A 24855-nucleotide genomic window follows, 5' to 3' on the forward strand; every position below is an offset into this window, starting at 1 on the left:
GTGTTTGCGAGCAATCGCATTTGCCTTATTCTGCCAATGGCCTTTTGGAATTTTCACCAGTCGTGTATTCTAAATTCTACAACTTCAAATTTCGATACTTTTATATTCTATTTCCATTATTTCTGTCTTAATGAAGATTCGCCACTTTGTTCTTACGCGATTGCGAGTATTCGATATATTTATGTTCGGAATTTTATATCTCATTTTTTACCCGCACCCTCGATTAGTCGTCGGTCTACTATAAAATGTCACGAAAGCAACGCAATCGCAGAGATCGACCTGGGATACCTTCGTCGTCGGTGACGAGTGGGTCCATCCAGAACTCCGGGCTCGTCTCGGCAGTTCGACGGGAAACAGAGTATCGCGCACCGCGCTGGCTGTTCTCGTATATTTCGAGCGTTGCGGGCATTTGTATCGACTTGCGGATCAGATAGAAGCCGGAGATTGTTGTTTGTTTGACGCTCGGCAAAGTTTATCGGATCTTGGATGATGCCTTCTAAAGTTGGACCCAAGTCTCGGCAAACAGCGGCCGCCCCCCGTCAACCCCTCGGGGGTTGCCACCCCCGAACCGAGACGTCGGCTAGGCTCTCTCCTCTCCTCTCCTCTCCTCTCCGCGGATCGCTTCGCGGCGCGTCTCGGCTCTCGCTCTCTGATCCTTGGAATTCCTTTGGAAACTTTCCGATATTCATATCTGCTTGCTGTTACATCAAAAATTCCAACCTCGCCTTCCCTCAACCCCCGATCCGCGTCCAACCCGCCCACCCCCGATCCTCTTGAGGGCCGCGCGCGGCGTCTCAGTTATAAAGGATTCGCAGCCACTTACAATATCAGTGGCTTTCATCCCCCTACTCCTCCTCCCCGCCCATCGCATCCTCCCTACGACGCTGTTATATAACATTCCTGCATCGCCCAGGATTACGATATTGCCCAGAAATAGGGGATGAGACGGGGGAGGGTGCCTGCACCGAAAGCTTCTGTATTACGTTCGGGTGCCTTTAACAACCCGAATACGAACCGCAAACAGCGTTGACCACAGCGATGCGTCTGCGGCTATGCCTTGTTTCGGGGTAATCGTCCTTTGACAGGTTAAAAATGTTCGGTCGTGTTGTTTTGCTTTTATTTCATTTCATTTTTATTTTTTTATTTTTTTTTCTGTTCCTTCTTTATTTTCATTGCTTCAAACCCCCTTTCGTTCGGGAAAAAAAAAAAAAAAAAAAACAGAAAAAAAATGCCCGACCCGAAGTTTCGAGCGGGAATTTTCACCCTCGGAATATCTGGTGACGTTCTTTTGTTTTTTTGTTTTTTTATTTTTTTTTTTTGCTTTTTTTTCATCGTTTTTCACGTTTCCTTTTTTACTTTTTGTTTCGTTTCGGACCTGATCATTGCTCCGAGCTAATCTTACCCTCTTTTTATCCCTCCCCAACCTCTTCGCCGATCTCGCGCTCCTCCTTCACTGATCGCTTCGAGATTCGGCGGTCCATTCTTCTCCGGATTCGTTCTTTTCGCCTTGGTTTTACCTTGACGGATCTCTGCGATCGCTTTGATGCCGCGTTCTTTCTGCGTTTACCCCTCTTTTTACTTTACCATAGTCTTCTTACTCATCTTTTTGATCTAACGTCGTACATTTTTCTCCCACACCCTAACTCTCTGTACAGTGTTTCGTTGTAACTTTTCTTCAATACGGATATATAATAAAGATGCGATACCGAATGAGGAAAAATTGAGGAAACGATGCGAAAATCGATGTCGACCGATCGAGCGGAGCGAAAAATTTTAAAACTCACTAATCACTCCGCGTTCAAAAAGTTAATTTAGTAAATTCAAAACAAACGAAAACCTCTCCAAACTGTTGTATAAACTCAACTATGTAATTATAATCTATACGAATGAAGTGTCGGAGAAGCTCTTGCGGCGATCCTGTGACAAGTCGATGGAGTCGAAATGCTCTAGCGACTCATTAAATCGAACAATTGTCCCGATTTTGAGCCTCCCGATGGAGGACTTGACTCGACGGAATAAGTGGGGGAATATAATTACATCGTTACGTATAATCGGCCCTGAATTCTCATTGAATGAATATGAAATCATTTGCCGTTTATAACAAGGAGTATATAGTTGTAACGGGAGGCTTGCGGAGGGAAAGCTGAAATAAAATACAACCACCCTAGGAATTACATTGATCATTGTGTTTATTCAACTAAATGGTTTTTTATTTTTTTTTTCTTTTCTCCTTAATTCTAGATATGCGTTTACGTGATGTGTGTGTATTTCTTTTTTCATTTACATGGTTTTTCCTTCCACCGTCGTAAATCCATTATACGATATAATTATTGTATCATGTGTGTATATAGATACAGTATCGATTAAAATGTGTGTAATATTTTCGTTTATGCGATGATTACACGGGGACATTATTTCTTACAGTTACAATTACACTTTACATGATGACATGATTATTGTACACTGCGCGCGATTTTTTATTCACTTCGGGATATTTGTTTATATTATAGAACTCAAATTGTATGAATAACGTGATTTATGACGGAGGCGATTTGGCTTTTCGCGTACGACAAATAAACGAGATCAATACCCTTCGATTTATCCCCCACAAATCCTCTGAATTTTTGATTTTGTTATTTTTCGTCCACCTTCGTCTAAATAAAATATTATTATTCCGCAGTATTTCTATAATAATCGTGATTTCGTTTGTGTATATATGTATATATAATATATATATATATTATATATAATGTATATGCATCGCTGGCTTATGTATATCACCACGGCCAAGTTTGATATAAATTAATTTGTTAATTAGCATTCAACGAGGCGGGCCAGATGGCGATTCCTCACTTTCGCCCTCATTCACCGTAAAACTGTTTTAAATTCAAATAAGGCAGGCGCCTCTACAATGCCCAGCTAGAAAATTTCCGAAACGTTGTACACCATCACTTCTATCAAGACGTACCGTAATTCCCTTTTTCAATTTTACCAATTATCGCCTTCTCGATTTTTTTACAATTTAATAGACAAAAGATTATTGCAATGAATGTACAATGCGTAATTAATATATATAATTATATATATATATATATATATTATTTTGCCCTCCTAATTTTCAACACTCCGCCAAAATACGTTATTTGTTATTTAAAACCTATAAAATTGATCGTACGCTCAAGTTTTATCGTGTCGTTTAAATATATAATCCGTATCCCATCAACAAATTGTTTTCTGTGTTTACTTTTAATTTTCCCGCCCCTCCTGCTGCTGCTGCTGCTGCTGCTGCTGTTGATACTTTTGCTGTTGCTGACGGGTTATCTAATAAAGCTACGTCGACCTCGCACAAAGCTTACCCTCTTTCGTTAAACAAGAAACAGTTTTCCCTACTTAAAACTTATTTTAATTTTATACATACAACTTTTTGTTTTTATTCATTTTTGGTTTGTTTGTTTTGTTTGTTTGTTTTTTTTTTATTCGTTTTTTCTTTTTGCACGTTCCCTCTCTCTCTCTCTCCTTCCACCTTTCACCCTCTAAGCGGATAACATTTGTTCACTTATTTTTCTTTTTGATTTCAGCTTTTGCAACGCCGGTTTACATCAGACGTTGTTGAACAGGGGATTTCATATTTTGTTCGCTACGTGGAAAATAAAAAGAAAAAAAAAAAAAAAAAAAAATTCAACTATTCCGAAGGGTGAAAAATAATTGGAATTATTATAAGATAAATACTGTATCGTCTTATCGAATATCGTAACAATATAAGCGTTGGTACAGCTGCGTCTCAGTATATTATCAAAATTTGTCCGATGAAATTATACGCATGATGTACATTAATTACATAATAAATTTGTTCTACGGCACAAAATATTCAATATATAAACACTTCCATCGCTTATCTGATACGTATATGTGTATATATATATATATATCGTATATAATATACGCATATGAATAACTGTATTGTATTTATAAAATTCATATGACAGGTTTTCAACCATCGTAAACACCTACATTAACAACTTCATAACTTCAATAATATTGTTCTTAAATTCTATATAATATGTATAAATTGAAAGGAAAAAATATTTATATATATATATATATATATATATAAATATTTTTTTTTTCAATTTTATTTTTTCACATGTCCGTTCATGTAATATATATTTATATTCACATTGTACACAGAGTTTTGCAGAATTATAACTATCCATTTATGTGCTTACCTATGTTTACGATACTGCAGAATTCGGATCAGTCATCGTCCCCGGAATCAAAACTAAGAATTATATTTCTCCTATCAATTCGCAGATCTATGAAATATCGCCAGGTGAAGAAAAGACTTAAAAATATCCTGCGAGGGATCGGGTCAACTTTTTGATTAAAACTTTTCCGTCAACTCTGAAAGACTCTGTGCATAAAAGTCAGTTGTCTCGAGTTTTTATTCATTTTTATTTAATTTTATTCGTTAAAAATAAAATTTTGGCGATATGTTTATTAGTTTTTTGCGAAAAATAAATTCACAATTGTTTGCGTTTGTATTATACGTATAGGAGTAGATGCAAAAGAAAAAAAAAACCGAATCAACGAAAAAGATATGATTATATTGTGAATGTAAATTGGTGAGAAATGTGGTATTTGATCACTGTGATACGTAATAACATGATGATAAATGATTCTGGGAAGATATACTCTCTCACCATTTTTAATACATATCTATATTTTATTACTTTGTATATAATATGTATATAACTATAAGTTACGATTTAGTTTGTATTTACAATTCGAGGGTTGTCTAATATCATTCTTTTTTTTTTTTTTTATTTTTTTGTATCGTACTCGCCGTACCTGGCGGTATTATCGACTTTCTCGTACACTGAACAAAACTCTTTCTCTCTCTTTCTTTTCCGTTTTCTCTCTCAACAAAAAATAAGAATAACAATAATAACTATAGTAAAAAGTAAAACAACTTCCGAATTGATAATGAAAATTGCGAATTATATAGCGTGGAAAAAAAGAGGTAAAACAAAACGAAATCTGAGCGCCTCTCTCACTCCAGAATGTTTGAGTTTAAAATTTTCTCGTTTTTCCACATTTTTTGCGAAATTTTCTCTTCATCTTTGGCACGACAATACGTGCAGGAACGTCAATCATTTTCACACAGGGGTTGTGGTAACTCTTGGGTTATTTTTTGTTACAGGAAAATATACATATACGTTTTTTTTATACATATATGTGTGTATATATCACGCGTTTGAAAAAAAAAAAAAAAAAAAAAAAAAGGTAAGAAATGTATCACGATTATTGTTTAGTAGAATGAGGCTGGATTTCAGTCAAGATAACCTGAATTAACGCCGAGTTGAGGAGAATCATTAGGAGCTGCTCCGCAGCTTTTTCGCGGTTCCTTCGGAATTTTACCAGACGCCTTTACAGAATGGTTATGGTAGAAAAAATTGGAGAAAAGCAAAAGTCCAGCTTCTGCGCAACCTTTTCGCCATGCTCTCATCCCCGTTTTCAGTTTTCTCTTCTCTTGCGTTAAGCACACTCCAAACCTGAGCAGTCCGGCCGCCATTATATTCTTCCGCGTCTCTAACTATATCCACTTTCACCTTAGCTTCTATTGTCAACCACAGCGCCCCTTCCCTTTCATCCCTTCTATTGCCCTCTTGTGCTTTTCATCCTCGCACGTTTTGGGTACTCGTTATAGGCACATCTATGGCGATCACACGCATACGCCGTGAGATGTTACGACTTTTTACCTTTATTCTATTATTTTCATATCCCAAGAGAAGAGGCTGAAAGTGGAACAAGCTAAAAATCAAAGTGAACCAAGGAAAGAAAAAAAGAAAAGAAAAGAAAAGTAACGTCAGGAGGGAACAAAAATAACGTCCTGCGATTAATTTTCTTCCGGAAAAGAGAAAGAGAGAAAAAAATTATCGTTCGCTTCTCTTGCTGTAATTTTGTGCAATCCAATAAAGTCGAATCGGTATTGCCCGTATCAGTATTCATTAAACTTATTCCGTCTTTCGGTGTTCCTATGAAAAATAGTAAATAATCAAATTGACGCATTGAAAATAACCGAAACACACTGATACCCAAGTTTCTAATCCTTACAACCGCGTACAAACATTAAATTACGCAAGCGCGCCTTGGGAATAACATTATTATTAATATTGTTGTTGTTCTTGTTATTATTAGATATTTACAGTATTTTAAGCGGAAGCAACAGTTACTAGTTATTAGGCTTAAGAGGCTCATAGATTCGATTGATCGACGCGGTTTTATTTTACGTCAACACCGCGATCTCACAGAAGATCCATTTTCTCGCCTCGGTATAATCGCATTTTACGCATGCAAGACAAACAAAAAAATAAATAAATAAATAAATAAATAAATAAACCAAAAAAAAAAAAAAAACGAATCAGACAAGCAATCTTTTCACACTTATCTATACATACAAACAAACAAGACAACAATTAATCGTTATAAATATGAAACATGACAAACCGTTGAAAACAAAACTTTTCCCCAATACCCATGTGTGGAAAAAGTATTTTCCTCGCCGTTTCTCTCCTTTCGCGAATTGATTTAACCGTCGATTATTACCTAGACAATAAATTCAGCGAGTGAAAAAGATTGCTTTGCTACATCGATTAGACCCGCTGGCACATAAGGATCGAGGACAGTAACGAGGACACTAATAAAATGCTGACGATTACTGGGGATTCCAGCCTTTCTCTCACGGCTCCTGCCCCCGTCGTGTAATCCTCGTCCTCGGGCGACTCCATCGTTGAGCCAGTTTCCCTCAAGGAACCCTGGAAGACGTGATTCAGTCTGTGATCCCGTTCGTTGCTGAGGTCCGAGGCGTCCTCCATTCCACCCCGGTCTCCGTGCTTTTTCGGATGCTTCGGCAACTCCATGTCTGAAATATTTACCACGTCCAAGAGAAACGGCGAACACAACGGACAATCCGAATACTCGCGGATAAAATTTTGAAAAAAATTATATATAATTATCCCGAGTACGTTTAGCTGCGTCTGAAAAACATCATCGAAGCTACGTGAATCTAAACTTTGTGACGGGGTGGGGATAAAAAATTTAAGTTAAAAAAAAACACACACACACACACAGATGCGTTGTGGAAAGAAGAGGGAAAAATTCTTATAACTTTCGGGGGGAAGAAGAGCGAGGCGCGTCATATGGCCGAGCACCCTGTTCATCCGGGACCTCGCAGAACTAGCAGTTTAGCGCTGATAACACTTGGCGGACTTTTATCGATCATGTCTGGCAACATATGGCTCACCCAATTCTCGGCTTTTTGGCGTTTTGTCTGGAGGTTCGGGGGCGGCTACGCTTGATAAACGATAACTAATACCGTGGGATAACGGGTGAGAGTAGAGGAGTCGAGGTGAGGGGTGGTGGGGGGTCAGGAGATATTGTTTCGCCTCTTCTCGGACCTCGGGGAAGGTGAGCCACATAGGAAAATACTCGGGAATCCATCTTGCGTCTGATCGATATCCTTGGTATGCCGCCAGATTTTTGATGCCGAGTCAAGGAATTTTTTATTTTTTTTTTTTTTTTTGTCTCAACACCTTCGGAGTCTAATCTTTTCTCCTCGCTCGTTCACCATCGCTCAGCGATTTATATCGCCCACCGTGATCACGTAGCGTGACCAACCGGCGAAACGAAGTATTGTATAAGCCGGTGCTGCGCGATTAATCGATTAAACGACGATTTGGGTTCATAGTTTTTACGATTATACGATTAATCGATTAATCCTTTGAATCGTATCGGTAAGTATGCTTGGAGAACTTTGAAAACATGTTTGTTCGCGGTTTTCTTTTCTTTTTTTCTTTTTTTTTTTTTGTTATTTCTGACAGTACATTAATGAGTTTTTAATCTTCGAAAGTAATTATTGCGATACAATGTAAGTTGTTATTGTTGGAAACAAATTGATTGAGAAAAAATCGTGAAGATTGAAGGAATAATTCATTTGCGAGAAAGTTACTCTTCTACACGTGTACATGGTTTACATAAATTATGAGTTTCCGGATTCGCTGATTATGAATCTGAAAATTTATTATGGCGAATCTAATCAGTGACACCGAAAACCCCAGCATAAAATTTTTTTACCCGAATTGTTGAAATCTGATTTTAGATCCGTAATCAATGAGCCCAAAAACCGTAAAATACTATCTTGTTACGAAAATTGACTCAGCGAAATAACGTGTGATTCAAAGGGATAATCGACGATTTCGGCTAGTCATTATTTTGATTAATCGATTAATCGTGGTTGATCAATTAATCGAGTAATCAATTACGTCGGGAGTGAAAAAATTGCAATGAAAAACGCTTACTCACCGTAAAGACGAATACTATTTTCTGCATCCCCTATAGAATTTTTTGAGATACATTTGTAACCGCCTAAATCCTGCTTGTTCAGATTTCTTATAACCAAGCTCATCAGCACGCTGTAAACCGACGTCGAACTCTCCGTCATCGTGTATTTGCTGTTACTGATTATCATCTCGCCTGGAACAATCGATGGAGCAAAAAGGGCGTCAGTGTTTATCGATTTCAAAATTCCGAATCTTCGGCTTGCCCATTTTATCGACGTGAGAATGTTTATAATTATTGCGATTAATTTTGCAGCTGAATTGCTTCCAGTTTGAACAAGTACGATAATGCTTGGTTCCGTTAAACGTAGTTCAGACATTCTAGTCGATTTGACGTTATTTTCACAGGTTGAATTTTCATCTTATTTTTACATCATCATGTTCACGTTAACGAGGTCAAAAGATTTCAAGACTTTTAAAACAGCGTCGCTAATAATGAGGTGGAAATTTCAATAGAACGATGAATTTTTGTGACTCGGGATAATTCTCGTGTTAATAACTAACTCCTAGGATTATCTACCCGGTTTTTCATTCTTACCGCTTTCTCTTGTCCAGTAGTTTATCGCCTTCGGTGAGGCTTCCACTTGACACAAGAGGGTGACATCAGTTCCTGGCGGAGCCCCGACCAGTTGATTTGGGACTTGGACCATCGGATGAACTGAAATGCAAAACAAACAAGAATGACTTTCTACGGAGGGAAAAATTCAGGGTTCGACGGTGTGATTGGTGTGATTGGTGGGAGTGCAGTGATCGAGCGAAAGAATAACAGCGGAGGTAAAAAAAATATCATCCATGCAATTAAAACTTTCAAGGGTTGTGTTTGGAATCGGAATTGCAGAAGGGGAACGTTAATCGACCGGCTTTAATACCCAATGTGTTTATTTACGTAATCAGTAAACGGGGACGGGAGTGAAAATTAAAAACGACGTAACAACGCTTGGGTTTAATTTTAGAATATCAATCCCGGAAACGAGCAACGCGGAATTAGTTTCTTTCGGGAATTTACGCTCAACAAATTGCGGAGGGAATGTACGCGGAAGCCGAGATTCCGGAAGGCGATTGGTTTAGGAGAATCTACTTTGGTGCTGAATTCCTCGCGAGATACATGAATGGCTGAACATCTGAACAAGATGAATCATTGCTCTGGACCGAAGAGTAGGAGCGGGGCGAGAGAAAAGAGGATGTACAGAAGCCGTGGCTAATAGGCTGGGATTCCGTTGAGTTGATGCGATTGCGGTGTGAAATAAGCTCGGGAGGGCCAAAATTCGGCGACATGGTTTCGCTGTGGTCGAAGGAATAACCGAGGGAGGTCGACCGCCAAACGAAAGGATTCAAGCTGCGGCTTCGAGATAACGCGTGAACTTCGATTCGCCCGATGCAAAATGGCCAGCCTAGTCGGAAGAAATCTGGCATTGGCTTCCACGTAGAAGAAATGGTAATAAAATTGGATAAATTGGTGAAAACATAGATAACGTTTTTTAATTTGGTTGCTACTACATCATTCTTTGGCAATTAAAAAAAAAGAAACGGGGGGAAAAAACCGAGTGGGGTAGATAAATAACGAGTAATGATGATGTCAGCGATGTGAGAGTGACGCAAAACTAAATAAATAAATTTAGACGTAGATTCTCGACTGGTTACACATATTGCGTTGTTCTGAGTAACTTTTTTAATTTCCTAAGGATACACTGGATGGTGATAGTCTCGTAGAAATTAATTCCGAATCGGATAGATTCTGGCTTACGAATCGCAAGAAAAAAAAAAAAACTAAAATAAAAAACAAAGTAGCCTGATTGTATTTTGTTGGTAACATTTTGATGAAATTTGAAAAACACATGAATTGATTTGTTGGAACGTTGTATCGACGTAATTTTGCGAGAGAATTGAATTTCACAGAAAACGTGCTCCGAAACAAACGGATGAAAAGTTACCACCGAAAAACGAGAAATTTCTCCGCATTTTTTTCGTTATCTTCAGCTGTTGGTCTTTTACGAGATTTTGAACGCCGTCTATAAATTCCTCGTTTCGTTCACGGTCGCGTCCCTTTGCGAGTGATGACCGTTTTAAGATTTAGATTCATCGACGTAAGATTTGATGACGAAGAACTTGAGTGTTGAAATTTTGTCGTCAACGCAGCTAACCAATCGTTGCAATAAAATTGCAACATGCAGGTCGAAAAACTGGTTTCGATATCACTTGCTAGAACATTATTTGCATAGTTAAGATAATTTCACGAGAGACTAAATATGTCAGCGATGATTATTCAATTGGGAATATTGAAAAGTTTTGTCTACTTAACATAGATTGCACAGCAAATATGAACCAGCTGCTATGGCATTATACTTATGCGAACTGAGAACAATGTTACCGATGACTTATATGTTACGTATAACCTTTACGATCCTACACATTGAGACAGTGTGTAAGTATGTCATTCTGTTGTTGCAATATACGAGTCAAATGCGAGAAAGCAAAGAAAATTGAATTGTTATTATTGAATTTACTGTTTCGAAGAAGCATACGCACAGAAAATCTACGACATGTTTTGAACTACGAAATAGTGATGTATTTATGCAAGAGTGAGTTAAGAAGCCGGACTACGGAAAAAGAAACTGAATAACATTGAATATTCAGAATCCTTATTAGATGATTTGCAAAAAATTATAATAAATTGAACGCACTTTCATTTTTAACCATTACTCGAGTTGGTACTGACGTCTCGATATATTTTTAAGATCAAACCAAAATCTGAAATCATTTCTACGCTCACTGAAGTTCTGTAGCGGAGATAGAGATCATTGCTGTTTTAAGGCCTGCTACGATACAGTAATATGACAAAGAATGTTTTCTTGCTTTTACTTGACATTATTGAGGAGTTTTTAATGTGATCTCACAGTATGAAAGGATGAATATTTAGCTTGACATTGTACACCTGTGTTTGATTACAATAGCATTCAAAATACTGAAACACCGCAATACGGAGTCTTCCGGAGCTTTCGGTAAGCCCGGAGAAGTAAAGCTAGTATCAGTCGAAGCAGCGTTTCAAAGACGGTAAAAGCGTGAAGTGTAGATATCGAGAATATAGATTGAAAGCAGCTCCGTAGCTGAAGTATAGATTTTCTCAAAAAGTGTTGGAGAATAATGAAGAATCGACGAATCACTGACAATTACGTCACGCATCCTCTTCATACCGAATATACAGAGAAAAACGAGGACACCTTGTGCGGTAGTCCGTTCAAAGTCCGGGTTTTCAAAAGACGATGGCTTCAGCTTTTCTTATTTGCTTTGTGCACCATGTGCAGCAGCTACCAATGGTCTCAATTTACGATCATCGGCCACATAATAAGTCGGTAAGACAATCATTGATCACCCGTAACGGTATTCTTATTCTTCGTACAAATATAGATGAGCCACTAAAATTCGAAGCGGAAGCGAAACCAGTACTCAAGACCTTGACTCGTGCTGCTCGTACAGAAAAATTGAATCCTCAGATACTACGACGTCTCAGCGTTGGCGGTAGCATCGACCAGCATCATGTTGATGGTAGCCTACGCTGTTTTCCTCTTCCCTGCCTTGTTTTTAATGGAACGGATCGGCCTGAAGTGGACGGTCGTGATAGGAGCCGCATTGACGTGTCTCGGAGCTTGGATTAAGGTCTTTTCGGCAGCCAAAGATCGTTTTCCGTTGCTGCTTACAGGGCAAGCCATGGTCGCGATCAGCCAGGTTTTCATTTCTCCTGTTCCGGGAAAACTGGCTGCATTCTGGTTCGGAAACGACCAACTCGCCCTCGCCACCGCCATCGGCTGCTACGCAGTTCACGTCGGCTTGTCGATCTGCTTCCTGACCGTTCCGATTTTCGTCCGAAACCACGACGACGTCGAGGAAATCGGGTACCGATTGTCCGTCATTTACTGGACAGTCGCGATTGCATGTTCAGTCGTAACGTTGGCCGTACTTTTTCGTGAGTCTTTGCAATTCTCCGCTTACGAAGACGACGAATTCGTTCCTTAACCGATCCTCTTTTCCCATAAAGTTTTTCAGGACGAACCTTCCGCGCCACCAAGCGAGTCGCGGGCGCTTCAAAAATCCACGCACGAGCGTTTCGACAAAGGAATTTTAATGTCCTTCAAAAAGTTACTAACAAAGAACAGGAACTTCATCATCCTTTGGAACACCTATGGTCCGATTCTTAGCATATTTTACTCATTGGCGACAGTTTGGAATCCGTTGTTCTTAACTCACTTCAAGGTAACGCTACTTCCCACTCTGTACGTTTCTGCAGTACCCTCAGCTCTATTAAACCCTCTTTCAGAACTGTGAAGTTGATCTTGGAATAATTAGTGTGTTGATGTGCTTTCTGGGTACCATAGGTTCGTTAATCATCGCATCAATTCTCGACAAAACGAAGAAATTCAGGTTAGTTTACCGTTGCTGTAACGTACAACGACTTGAACGGTCTCAACTACAGCGTTCAACAATTACAGAATGATCGCCATCACCGTGACCAGTTCATCCGTACTTTGCGAAGTAATTTTGGCTGTGGCCTTGAACGTGGAAATCAAATGGATAGTTTTTCTGTCATATTCGCTTTTCGGGTAAATATATCACTGCGATTAGACTACAATTTGAACGATTATTTATGTTATGCTCACGTTTCCCAGTGTGACTACACGCAACCGTTTCCGTTTCAGCATTACTCTGATCAGTTTCAGCGCGATTGGATTTGAATTATGCGCCGAAGCGACTTACCCCGAGTCTCAGGCACTATCGACAGGAATTTTGAGCACAGCGGGCCAAATATACGGAGCTTTCGTAACTCCTCTTATCCTCAAGGTGATACACGTTTACGGCGACACGGCTGGACACGCGGTCATTCTCGCAATTCTCGGCCTAGGAACTCTGTTGACAATATCGAATAAAATCGATCTGCGTAGGCAAAGAGCTGAAGAATCCGCCGCCCAATATAATCCGCTGAGTCAAGAAGTATTGCGTAAGATTGACAAGTGATATTGATTTTGTTAGTCTTCATCCACGAACTGAGTTTACCCTCATTAATTAGACATAACAACCCACAAAGTAATTGATTGAAATTTTTGCCAAAAATCAAAAATCTCCGTCAACGACATTTTGGTCATTAAGAATGGAACGTCCTAGAGATCAGTCATCAAGATAATTTATGCTCACTAAGTTAGTTAATTCGTGATGGTCGTATAGTGTTGGAACAATTTTGGTTTACCCGATCTGCAAGCGAAGTGTCGCCGAATACAATACAGTAACATTCTCGAGTTCCCCGTCTGTTTTTCAGTCGATACCAATTCAAAAGTGAATAATATAAATAAGAATTCTTCGTATTATTTTCTATCCGAAGCTTATTTCACAGTTTATTGCAATTAATTTCTTAGATCCCATCCCCCTCCTCTATAGGACTTTCAATATTGATTCTGGATTAAGGATATCATCTGTTTCTGCTCTATTTGGCTCTGTATTATTTTCAAAAGTTAAAATTGTTTTGTTTACTTCGCATAACTCGCATAACAAATATAAAACTGACACAATGTCATTACATGTAAGCTATCAATTTTGTGTTAAACAAGGTTGTCGATAACTTTATCGTTAACGGCCTCAGTTGTTTTACAAACTACGCTCTTAAGCTAAAAATTAACGTTATCGCCTGGGAACTGTGAAGATAATTCGGTTTCACTATCTGACCGTGAAAAGTTAGGCCGGCGGTAGGATCAGCTGCTCGCTGTAAGGTAATACTTAGGATCAACTAGCTGGTTATTGCGCAACACAATCGAAAAGAACAGCTGAGGTCAGCTAACGAACCCACAACTTAGCTGCCGTTGATGTTTAGTGGAAGTAAGTGAATTTTACTTTTTTACTAAAATGAAAATATTTGACTTGTTATTGCGTAATTTAGACATCAATAGTCAGATATATCATCTTATGCCATAAACTTCGCATACTTAGTCAATTTTCTCTGTGAGCTCCGATGCTTTGTATAAGATGTACGTCACTGAATTTGTTTTTTTTTTTTCTTCTACTTGAACTCGATGGCTTTGTACAAAATTTGTGCGATTTTTAACCTACAAAATGGCTCAAAGATAGAACTTAGCCGTCTGCGAGGTGCATTGTTGCTTTTGGGCTACTGCATTCGAACGAGTTATACGATTCTTTCCTCAACTTACTGTTACTACAGAAGTGGAAATTTCATATTTCAAAAACTGTAAAAACAGGAAATCTGAAAAATATGACAAGTAGGGAATTTATTTCATCCTGAGTAATGTGACGAATACTTGGCAAAGAAATCTGAATTGAGGGTCGGACATTGTTCGAATTAGTATCGACTTCATCGCATACTGTAGAGATTAATCCAAGATCTGAGTTCCTTTCCACGCTTGCTAAGGTTCTCAGTGGAAATAGAGATTGTTGTACCTTTTGCTGTTGTATATTATTGCTTGCTTTGTCTTGACACTATTAAGCAGTCATGGATGTGACCTCATAGTATAAAAAGATAAATATGTAGCTTGAAGTTATGCACCTGTGTTAGTTTAAAAAAAACATTGAAGTACAGGAACACCACAATACGGAGTCGTCCGAAGCCTTCACTGAGTCCGGACTCGTGTAGCTGGTATCAATCAAAGCAAACTGTGGATATCGAGAATCCGGATTAAAAGCCGCTCCGCAGCTGAAGTACAGATTTTCTTAAAAAGTGTTGAAGAAAAATGAAGAATCGACGAATCACTGACAATTACGTCTCGCATCCTCTTAAGACCAAATGTACAGAGGAAAACGACGACACGTTGAGCGGCAGTCCGTTAAAAGTCCGGGTTTTCAAAAGACGATGGCTTCAGCTATTCTTATTTGCTTTGTGCAGTATATGCAGCAGCTATCAATATCCTCAATTCACCATCGTGAGCCACATAATAAGTCGGTAAGACAATCGTTGATCACCCGTAACGGTATTCTTGTTCTTGGTGCAAATATAGATGAGCCACTAAAATTCGAAACGGAAGCGAAATTAGTACTCAAGACCTTGACTCGTGCTGCTCGTACAGAAAAATTGAGTCCTCAGGTACTACGACGTCTCAGCGTTGGCGGTAGCATCGACCAGCATCATGTTGATGGTAGCCTACGCAGTTTTCCTCTTCCCTGCCTTGTTTTTAATGGAACGGATCGGCCTGAAGTGGACGGTCGTGATAGCAGCCGCATTGACGTGTCTCGGAGCTTGGATTAAGGTCTTTTCGGCAGCCAAAGATGGTTTTCCGTTGCTGCTTGCAGGGCAAGCCCTGGTCGCGATCAGCCAGGTTTTCATTTCTCCTGTTCCGGGAAAACTGGCTGCATTCTGGTTCGGGAATGACCAACTCGCCCTCGCCACCGCCATCGGCTGCTACGCAGTTCACGTTGGCTTGTCGATCTGCTTCCTGACCGTTCCGATTTTTGTCCGAAACTACGACGACGTCGAGGAAATCGGGTACCGATTGTCCGTCATTTACTGGACAGTCGCGATTGCATGTTCAGTCGTAACGTTGGCCGTACTTTTTCGTGAGTCTTTGCAATTCTCCGCCTACGAAGACGACGAATTCGTTCCTTAACCGATCCTCTTTTCCCTTAAAGTTTTTCAGGACGAACCTCCCGCGCCACCAAGCGAGTCGCGGGCGCTCCAAAAATCCACGCACGAGCGTTACGACACAGGAGTTTTAATGTCCTTCAAAAAGTTACTGACAAAGAACAGGAACTTCATCATTCTTTGGAACGCCTATGGTCTGATTGTTAGCATATTTAACTCGATGGGGCCAGTTTTGAATCCGTTGTTCTTAACTCACTTCAAGGTAACGCTACTTCCGACTCTGCACGTTCCTGCAGTGCCCTCAGTTATATTTAACCGTCTTTCAGAACTGCGAAGTTGATGTAGGAATAATGAGTCTTTTGCTGAGCTTTGTGGGTACCATAGGTTCGTTAATAATCGCATCAATTCTCGACAAAACGAAGAAATTCAGGTTAGTTGACCGTGGCTGTGACGCGTAACGACGTGAACGGTTGTAACTACAGCGTTCAACAATTACAGAATGATCGCCATCATCGTGAGCAGTTCGTCCTTATTTTGCGAAATACTTTTCGCTACGACCTTGAATATGGAAATTAAATGGACGGTTTTTCTTTCAGCTTCGCTTTTCGGGTAAATATATCACTGCGATTAGACTACAATTTGAACGATTATTTATGTTATGCTCACGTTTCTCAGTGTGACTACATGCAACCGTTTCCGTTTCAGCATTACTCTGCTCAGTTTCAGCGCGATTGGATTTGAATTATGCGCCGAAGCGACTTACCCCGAGTCTCAGGCACTATCGACAGGAATTTTGAGCACAGCGGGCCAAATATACGGAGCTTTCGTAACTCCTCTTATCCTCAAGGTGATAGACGTTTACGGTGACACGGCTGGACACGCGGTCATTCTAGCAATTCTCGGCCTAGGAACTCTGTTGACAATATCGAATAAAATCGATCTGCGTAGGCAAAGAGCTGAAGAATCTGCCATGCGTTATAATGCGCTGAGCCAAGGAGTATCAGACGAAATAGTCAAATAATTCTAATAGCCTGCGTCCACGATTTGAGTTTACTTTCATTATTATATCACTTCGAAAGAACGCTAGAATAGATTTATTCAGACGCTTTATGGACGCAATTATGCGCGAGTAAACGACTACGCAAAGTATCAAGACGCTACGAGCAGCGGGTCGCAGTTGACTGCCGAAAAAAGATGATTTTTCTTCGTGTTTCCTGCGACGTTTTGAACGTCATTTCCAAATTCTTTGATTCGTTTCTTGTCCTATTCCGTCGAGAGTGACGACCCATTTCAAGATTTGAATTTACTAACTTACAATTTGAGAAAGAATCATAGCGTTGAAATTTTGTCGTCAGCTCAACCAACCGATCGTGGAGATGCAATTCTACGATGCGCGTCAAGCGGCCATTTGGCATGTCACTTGTTTAAACATTATTTACGCTGGCATGACGGGATAATTCCGTGGCAGAATGAATATGCCAGTGATGATTATTCAATTGGCGAACGTTGTCAAGTTTTGTTTACTTTATATAACTCGCGTAAGAAATATGAAACAGTACAGATGTCACTGTATGTAAGGCGTCAATTGTGGCTTAAACCGTCTTACCGACAACTTTATAGATCAGACAAAATATTCCCAATTCTACACCTTAAGACAGTATGAAATTGCGTTATTCTATAAATGCAATACAGGTAAAGGCCAGAACTCTGTATCAAATCGAATAACGTCCGGCTCTCACCCCCATCTATTTCTTTGCTGATTTTCTATTAAATTTCTTAGGACAAAGTTGATTAGAGGTTTATTCTTTAAATCTCTGTCGGGTCATAAAAGGTCAACACCAAAAGTTGTTATTATTGAAATGTACTTTTTTGGAAAAGGAAATACATGTTTCAGTTACAAAATCGTCCCTTAAAATTTTTAAATTATTTTCCCCAGTCATATGCCATTGTTCATTTCATTGAAAACACATCCACAGGTTCTCAACATAAAACCGAACGCTTAGTGGTGATTGAGATTATTGCTATTTTTTTTTTTTTTGCTTACTTGACGTTTTGCTTGCTCCAACTTGACGTTATGATAAAGTTTTCATAGTGATCTCGTGGAATGGAAAAATAAATGTTTAGCTTGATGTTGTACACCTGTGTAAAATTAGAAAACATTGAAAATACTGGAAACCCACAATACGGAGTCGTCCGGAGCTTTCGCTCAGCGTCGACAAGTCAAGCTCTTATCAGTCTAAGCAGCATTTTGAAGGCAGTAGGCCCCAAGTGTCGATAATGAGAATACGGATTGAAATCGGTTCCGTAGCCGAAGTATCGATTTTCTTAAAAAGTGTTGAAGGATAATGAAAAATCCACAAATGACTGACATTTACGTCGCACCTTCTCTCAAGCCGGAATTTACAGAGGAAAACGAGGAAAACGAGGAAAACGGGAACACCTCGAGTGGCAGTCCGTTAAAAGTTCAGGTTTTCAAAAGACGGTGGGTTCAGCTATTCTTATATGTTTTATGGGGCATATGCAGCAGCTATCAATATCCTCAATTCACCATCGTCAGCCACATAATAAGTCGGTAAGATAATTGTTGAACACCCGTAACGGTATTCTTGTTCGTGGTACAAATATACACGAGCCTTTGGAATTCGAAACGGAAGCGAAATCAGTACTCAAGCCTTCACTCGTGTTGCTCATATAGATAAATTGAGTCCTCAGGTACTACGATGTCTCGACGTTGGCAGTAGCATCGACCGGCATCGTAGGGATGGTAGCCTACGCAGTTTTCCTCTTCCCTGCCTTGTTTTTAATGGAACGGATCGGCCTGAAGTGGACGGTCGTGATAGGAGCCGCATTGACGTGTCTCGGAGCCTGGATTAAGGTTTTCTCGAGAGCCCCGGATCGTTTTCCATTGCTGCTCACAGGGCAAGTCATGGTCGCGATCAGCCAGGTTTTCATTTCTCCTGTTCCGGGAAAACTGGCTGCATTCTGGTTCGGGAATGACCAACTCGCCTTCGCCACCGCCATCGGCTGCTACGCAGTTCACGTTGGCTTGTCGATCTGCTTCCTGACCGTTCCGATTTTCGTCCGAAACCACGACGACGTCGAGGAAATCGGGCACGAATTGTCTGTCATTAACTGGACAGTCGCGATTGCATGTTCAGTCGTAACGTTGGCCGTACTTTTTCGTGAGTCTTTGCAGTTCTCCGCCTACGAAGACGACGAATTCGTTCCTTAACCGATTCTTTTTTCCCTTAAAGTTTTTCAGGACGAACCTCCCGCGCCACCAAGCGAGTCGCGGGCGCTCCAAAAATCCACGCACGAGCGTTTCGACAAAGGAGTTTTAGTGTCCTTCAAAAAGTTACTGACAAAGAACAGGAACTTCATCATTCTTTGGAACGCCTATGGTCTGATTGTTGCCGTATTTAACTCGACGGGGACAGTTTTGAATCCGTTGTTCTTAACTCACTTCAAGGTAACGCTACTTCCGACTCTGCACGTTCCTGCAGTGCCCTCAGTTATATTTAACCGTCTTTCAGAACTGCGAAGTTGATGTAGGAATAATGAGTCTTTTGCTGTGCTTTGTGGGTACCATAGGTTCGTTAATCATCGCTTCAGTTCTCGACAAAACGAAGAAATTCAGGTTAGTTGACCGTGGCTGTGACGCGTAACGACTTGAACGGTTGTAACTACAGCGTTCAACAATTACAGAGTCATCGCCATCACCGTGAGCATTTCGTCCTTATTTTGCGAAATACTTTTCGCTACGACCTTGAATATGGAAATTAAATGGACGGTTTTTCTGTCAGCTTCGCTTTTCGGGTAAATTTATCACTGTGATTAGACTACAATTTGAACGATTATTTATGCTCACGTTTCTCAGTGTGACTACACGCAACCGTTTCCGTTTCAGCATTACTCTGATCAGTTTCAACGCGATTGGATTTGAATTATGCGCCGAAGCGACTTACCCCGAGTCTCAGGCACTATCGACAGGAATTTTGAGCACAGCGGGCCAAATATACGGAGCTTTCGTAACTCCGCTTATCCTCAAGGTGATAGACGTTTACGGCGACACGGCTGGACACGCGGTCATTCTAGCAATTCTCGGCCTAGGAACTCTGTTGACAATATCGAATAAAATTGATCTGCGTAGGCAAAGAGCTGAAGAATCTGCCATGCGATATAATCCGCTGAGTCAAGGAGTATTGCGTAAGATTGACAAGTGATATTGATTCTGTTAATCTTCATCCACGATTCGAGTTTACTTCCATTATTATACATAACAACCGACAAAAGTGATCGATTGAAAATTCTTGCCAAAAGTCGAATATTCTCGGCATCCGCAAATAAACCATTAGGAATTGAACGTTGCAGAGATCAAGAATCAAGATAATTCTTACTCACCAAGTTATTTGATTTGTCGTGCTCGAAGAACGTTGGAAGAATTTTGGTACTCCTAATCCGCACGTGAAGTATCACCGAATAAAATGGAGTAACTTTCTCGTGTCTCACTTGTGTTTTTTATTTGATACTAATTTTAAGATGAATTACACGAATACGAATTTTCATCATCATCTTCTATCCGAAGTTTTTGTCACAGTTTATCGCAATTTATTCCTCACATCCCTTCCCTCCCCTTTGTACGACTCATACACTATTAATCCCGGATTGAGGAGACCATCTGTTCCTGTATCCCGGCGGATCTGCATATATGACTCCGTATTATTTTCAAAAGTTCAGATGGTTCTACGTTGATTATGATCGCATTCGGTGGTTTCCCTAACCCAAGTATATTTAGCGATAAGCAAAAAAGAACTCATGAATTTTGGCTAACGATGAATAACTGTGTTGGCTGAACAAAACCACCCCAATAGTAACACGCATAGCGATTGCTGATCTGCACGGAATTACGGGGAGTTGTGCAAAACTGCCCGCCACTATTGCCACGTGGAAAGTAAGAATGCAAAATGAAACCTTCCGTGCTGTACTCTCTACAACGCAATGAATCAATCGAACGAAGTTAGTCTTCCGATGAGAGATTGCTGATTAAACTCTGTAAACACACTCACGAACGACACGTAGGCTGACCGCGATCCGTTTGGCTGCTCTCTCAAAATCTGATCGAGAACTGAACAGAGCGGAAGGAGCGCTCCCTTATATACACGAAGCAGACGATCGGGAACAGAATTCAAACGGATGCTGAGAAATACGCGGCTTAGAGGGTAAGAGCGAGATGGAGCGTTGGGTATAACAGAGAGAGATCTAGGAAGTAGAAAACCGAATCGGAAAATATGAATAAATAAACGTATATACGCGGTACAGAGAAACGTTCCGACATTTTTAAACAATAATAGCTTAGTGAAAGCTGGAAATATGCTAAAAGCAATGATGTGTCGTTAATTGATTTTGATATTATACCAGAAATTTAAGATAGGCTGTCAAAAATGTTGTTTGTTCCTACATAAGTGGTTGTAATAAGATTACTTCATTGGATAAACTTTACTCTTTATTTATATGCTTGTTATCTATATTAATAAACCTATAAAAGACATGAAAATTTATTCGTATTGTCTTCCTATTTTCCGAACAGTTGGTCCGACGATGTTCTGAATGTTTTTTTGAATTTCTAAGGGCCCGTTTAATCTACAGGAAAGGCTGTGAGGATCGATCCTGAGAAAGTGAAGATTCTGGCGCCAAAATCGCTAAAAAAAAGGCATCCAAAAAGCCCCTTTGAATTTTTTCTGATACAAATTTAAAGATTTTAGAAAAAGCTAAAATAAATTTGTTCAGACGTCATATCGGTGCAATTCTACGTAAGAAAACGATTGCGCATAGTTTCAGGATGCTAAGACCCGCGAGTCAGAAGTGACTGTCAAACGACGATAATTCTTCTTCGCATTTCCTGAACAACTGATCCTGCACGGATTTGAATGCCTTTTTTGCTTTTCTCAGAGTTCAATTAGTCTAGAAAGAATGAAAACCGGCAAATCTTTTTTGTTTTTCTTCATTAGTTTGTCCTGAAACGTGTCAAATACCTTTTCTATATATTCCTTGGAATCAATCCAGCCTCAAAAAGATCGTTCAAACTTATTCCGAGACGAAAAGTTTCTGGTTCTAGAAAAACCCAAATTAGGCATGCTAACTCGCCCGAATTTTTTTGGCCTATTCCTGGTGGGTTTCAAAAAATGCCACAATTATCTTATCAAGAGAAAGCGAATCAGCACTGTCCCAGATAAGATCTCTACGATCAATCGTTCAAACCTCACAGCCGACAAATCTCCCAATGGTCGATTCCCCTGATTGACTCCAACGCAAAATCAAATTTGTCTGACGCGGACGATAAGATAGAAAATGAATGTCATACATTTCGTTTCAAGACAGAGTCGCAAACGCGGCCTAACGCTAAAAGGCGAAGGGTGGTTTTCTAAGAGTAAGTCGGTTCAGGAAACTCGTCAAGTCTCCGACCCAACCTCACTTCGCATCGAGGTATATCGTCTCAAGTGTAATTTTATTATCTCGCGTTTCAACAGTTTTCTCCGTTTCGCTCTCTACCGGGTCTCCCCTTCCTCCGTCCGTACCGTTATTTAAGCAGTATTTCAGTTTAATTTTTTCCTTTCCCTCCTCTTTTCGCCCGACGCAACTTCTCTCGAGGTTCAACCCCCCTATCCTATCCTCCCCATGCCTGCCCGCAATATTCCCTTCCTTTTCTCCACCTTATTTTCTCGATCGTCCTTCTCCATCGCTCTGCCGCACGCCCGCAAGCTTAGTTACACCCTCAAAGCTTCTGTGCACCTCATCCCCTTTCTACTTTTTCTCTTCACCTTCTCTCACAACGACCGCAAAATTATGCAAAGGAAGGAAGGAAGGAAGCCTTCTCTGTGTAGGTAGAGATATACGTACATGGTATACTATATTTATCCGACTATCTTTTTCCCCTATCCCGATATATCGCCTCGGAATTGCCGGATTTCTTCGATCCCGGTTTTCCGGTCCAGCCAAAGGGGCATCAAAAGATCGTAGAGGATTCGAAATTGATAAATTGATAAATCGCGGGTGTAACGGAGCTTGAAGCAAGTCACTTTGAGTCGCTCTTCCAGCCGAACGAGTGGCCGTTTCCACTTCATCCCGACGATAACAAAATGAGCTTCCCAATTTCCGCCTTCGACTTTTCATCGGGAACTTCACGATTATACCGGGATCGGAATAGCAGAGTACAAAGTACAGAGCGGTAGATAAGAGAAGGACGTGAAGATAAATGAAGGAAGAAACAGCAGTGAGAACAGAGAATTTTATGCGGGAACCGAGCATCCCCGACTCTTCTTTTTCTCCTCCTCATTCTCTCCCCTAGTCAAATATCCGCTCGGTGTATACGCGGTGTTACGACTTGCAGTTGTCCCCAAAGGGTGCATGCAGGCTACGTTGAGGCAACGAGTCGAGTGCCGCTCGTATCCACCCCTCTTTTTCGCCTCACCCACCACTACTTCTACTACTGAAGTTTCATGAAAATTTAATATACAGAAAAGAGAAGTTTTTCTTTTCCTACCCCTGCTAACTACCCCGCCGGAGGACCTCGGTATTCTATCCTTTCTTTCTCTCTTTCTTTCTTTCTGTCCGTCCGTTCTTTCGCCGTTTTCGTACCTACCTCCACTGTCTCCTATTTTTAATTTCAATTTCACGTTCGTTTCGCTATTTTCTCTTTTTCACCTTACTGTCGGAACAAAAACCGTAGCAGAGACGCATAATTTTCAGCAAACCTGACTCTTTCTCTCTCTCTCTGTCCCGTTCCATATTTTTTACTATCTACTTCTTTCTCATTCCAATTCATGTTTTATTTAATAAAAATCCAACTACGATTCGATCGCGACGATTTTTTTCACTCTTGAGTATACGCGGCGAATAGAGTAAGAAACAAAAAGGGAGAAATTCAAGTAGTGAATTTGGGTAATATACATATATTAACTGTATTACTACGTAAAATAGAATTTCAAATCAGGTTTTACGAAAAGGGAGGGGAACAAAGTGCCCAATTGCTTTCCACACCTTCCTTCTTTCTTCCGTTTTAGGATCTGTATAGCGCACTAATTTTGCTCCCCGCTATCGCGATGTGTTTTCTTTGCTTTTTCTACAGTCGTTGTTATTTCACTACTCCTTCCTTCTTTTCTCTCAAAACGTTTTACCACCCGCGTCTGTTAATGTCAGTGCGAAATTTTGTTGATTTTAAGATATTAACAAGAGACTAAAATAACCGCCGCCAAGCGTGGATTAATTAAAATTAAAAAAAATAAAAATAAACTGCAAAGCTCCGCGTTTCAACGATAAACTCAAATTATAATAAATTAACGACAGACGCGCTGCTGTTCTGTTCTCGGTGAATTTTCACTACCAGGAATAAAGTCTTCGGTGCGGCACAGAAGGATTCAAAATTTTAATAACTGCAGTCACGTGGCTTAAAGTGGATTGTATAAAAATAACGAAAGAAATGAAGACAGAAGACAGAATGCAACGATTTGTTTTCAAAAAAATACCGTTCACGTTCTTTCACTCCTAATTACAATAATGATTGCAAAAATAAATGCAAGGAGTAATAAAGACACGGTGCAATATTGTGCGACAAGGAGGTAAACTCGGTCTTTTCTGTCCGAGCGTAAGTTTGCAATATGAGGCGCAGGTGAAGTCGAAGACAAATATTGCAAATACGCGAGGCAAAAAGACCGTTGCCCCCTTGTTGCAAGCGATTCTTTGTACAACAAGAGTATGTTGCGCGTTTTTTCACCGAGCACGAAATTGAAGTTGAGGTCGCGTAATGTCGGATCAAACTAATTCTACCGTCATAGAAACTGTTACTTTGCGAATGAAAAAAACGCATGGAAAAACGCTTAAAACATGCTCGCG

General features: G+C 40.1%; 2 protein-coding genes across 6 annotated transcripts in view; one reads left to right on the plus strand and one right to left on the minus strand.

The window, feature by feature from the left end:
* Positions 1 to 5364: 5364 nt before the first annotated feature.
* LOC124186132 (lachesin-like) overlaps positions 5365 to 24855 on the minus strand; it is a 110857-nt gene continuing 91366 nt past the window's right edge. Inside the window, exons 8-10 of the mRNA XM_046577560.1 lie at positions 8935 to 9054; positions 8362 to 8532; positions 5365 to 6922 (exon numbers count right to left, since the gene is read on the minus strand). Coding sequence (XP_046433516.1) covers positions 6654 to 6922; positions 8362 to 8532; positions 8935 to 9054 — 560 coding nt within the window. The 3' untranslated portion in view covers positions 5365 to 6653. The remainder of the gene's footprint in view (positions 6923 to 8361; positions 8533 to 8934; positions 9055 to 24855) is intronic.
* LOC124186129 (feline leukemia virus subgroup C receptor-related protein 2-like) lies at positions 11229 to 24207 on the plus strand. 5 transcript variants are annotated; one of them, XR_006871562.1, is made up of 7 exons: positions 11288 to 11746; positions 11888 to 12357; positions 12430 to 12644; positions 12709 to 12812; positions 12881 to 12991; positions 13088 to 13472; positions 24197 to 24207. XR_006871562.1 is itself a non-coding variant. In XM_046577558.1 (7 exons), the coding sequence occupies exons 1-7, from the start codon at positions 14243 to 14245 to the stop codon at positions 20187 to 20189; spliced, it is 1395 nt and encodes a 464-aa protein (XP_046433514.1). In that variant the 5' UTR covers positions 13404 to 14242; the 3' UTR covers positions 20190 to 21401. The 5 variants fall into 5 exon arrangements, 4 of the variants coding, with proteins under 4 accessions (XP_046433513.1, XP_046433512.1, XP_046433511.1 ...); XM_046577558.1 differs by lacking the exons at positions 11288 to 11746; positions 11888 to 12357; positions 12430 to 12644; ... (1 more) ...; positions 12881 to 12991; positions 24197 to 24207 and adding exons at positions 18373 to 18538; positions 18679 to 19148; positions 19221 to 19435; ... (1 more) ...; positions 19672 to 19782; positions 19874 to 21401 and having other exon boundaries at positions 13404 to 14255; XM_046577557.1 differs by lacking the exons at positions 12709 to 12812; positions 12881 to 12991; positions 13088 to 13472; positions 24197 to 24207 and adding exons at positions 16293 to 16396; positions 16465 to 16575; positions 16672 to 17870 and having other exon boundaries at positions 11229 to 11746.

The sequence above is a fragment of the Neodiprion fabricii genome, chromosome 7 (genome assembly GCF_021155785.1).
Source record: "Neodiprion fabricii isolate iyNeoFabr1 chromosome 7, iyNeoFabr1.1, whole genome shotgun sequence".
Lineage (NCBI taxonomy): Eukaryota > Metazoa > Arthropoda > Insecta > Hymenoptera > Diprionidae > Neodiprion > Neodiprion fabricii.

What these genes read in the sequence shown, in the direction of transcription:
- LOC124186129 (XM_046577557.1), top strand. Translation starts at nt 11,538, where the DNA reads ATGAAGAATCGACGAATCACTGACAATTACGTCACGCATCCTCTTCAT. An exon ending in ATCGGCCACATAATAAGTCG is followed by an intron (nt 11,747 to 11,887) that starts GTAAGACAATCA and finishes TTGAATCCTCAG; the next exon opens with ATACTACGACGTCTCAGCGT. An exon ending in AACGTTGGCCGTACTTTTTC is followed by an intron (nt 12,358 to 12,429) that starts GTGAGTCTTTGC and finishes TTTCCCATAAAG; the next exon opens with TTTTTCAGGACGAACCTTCC.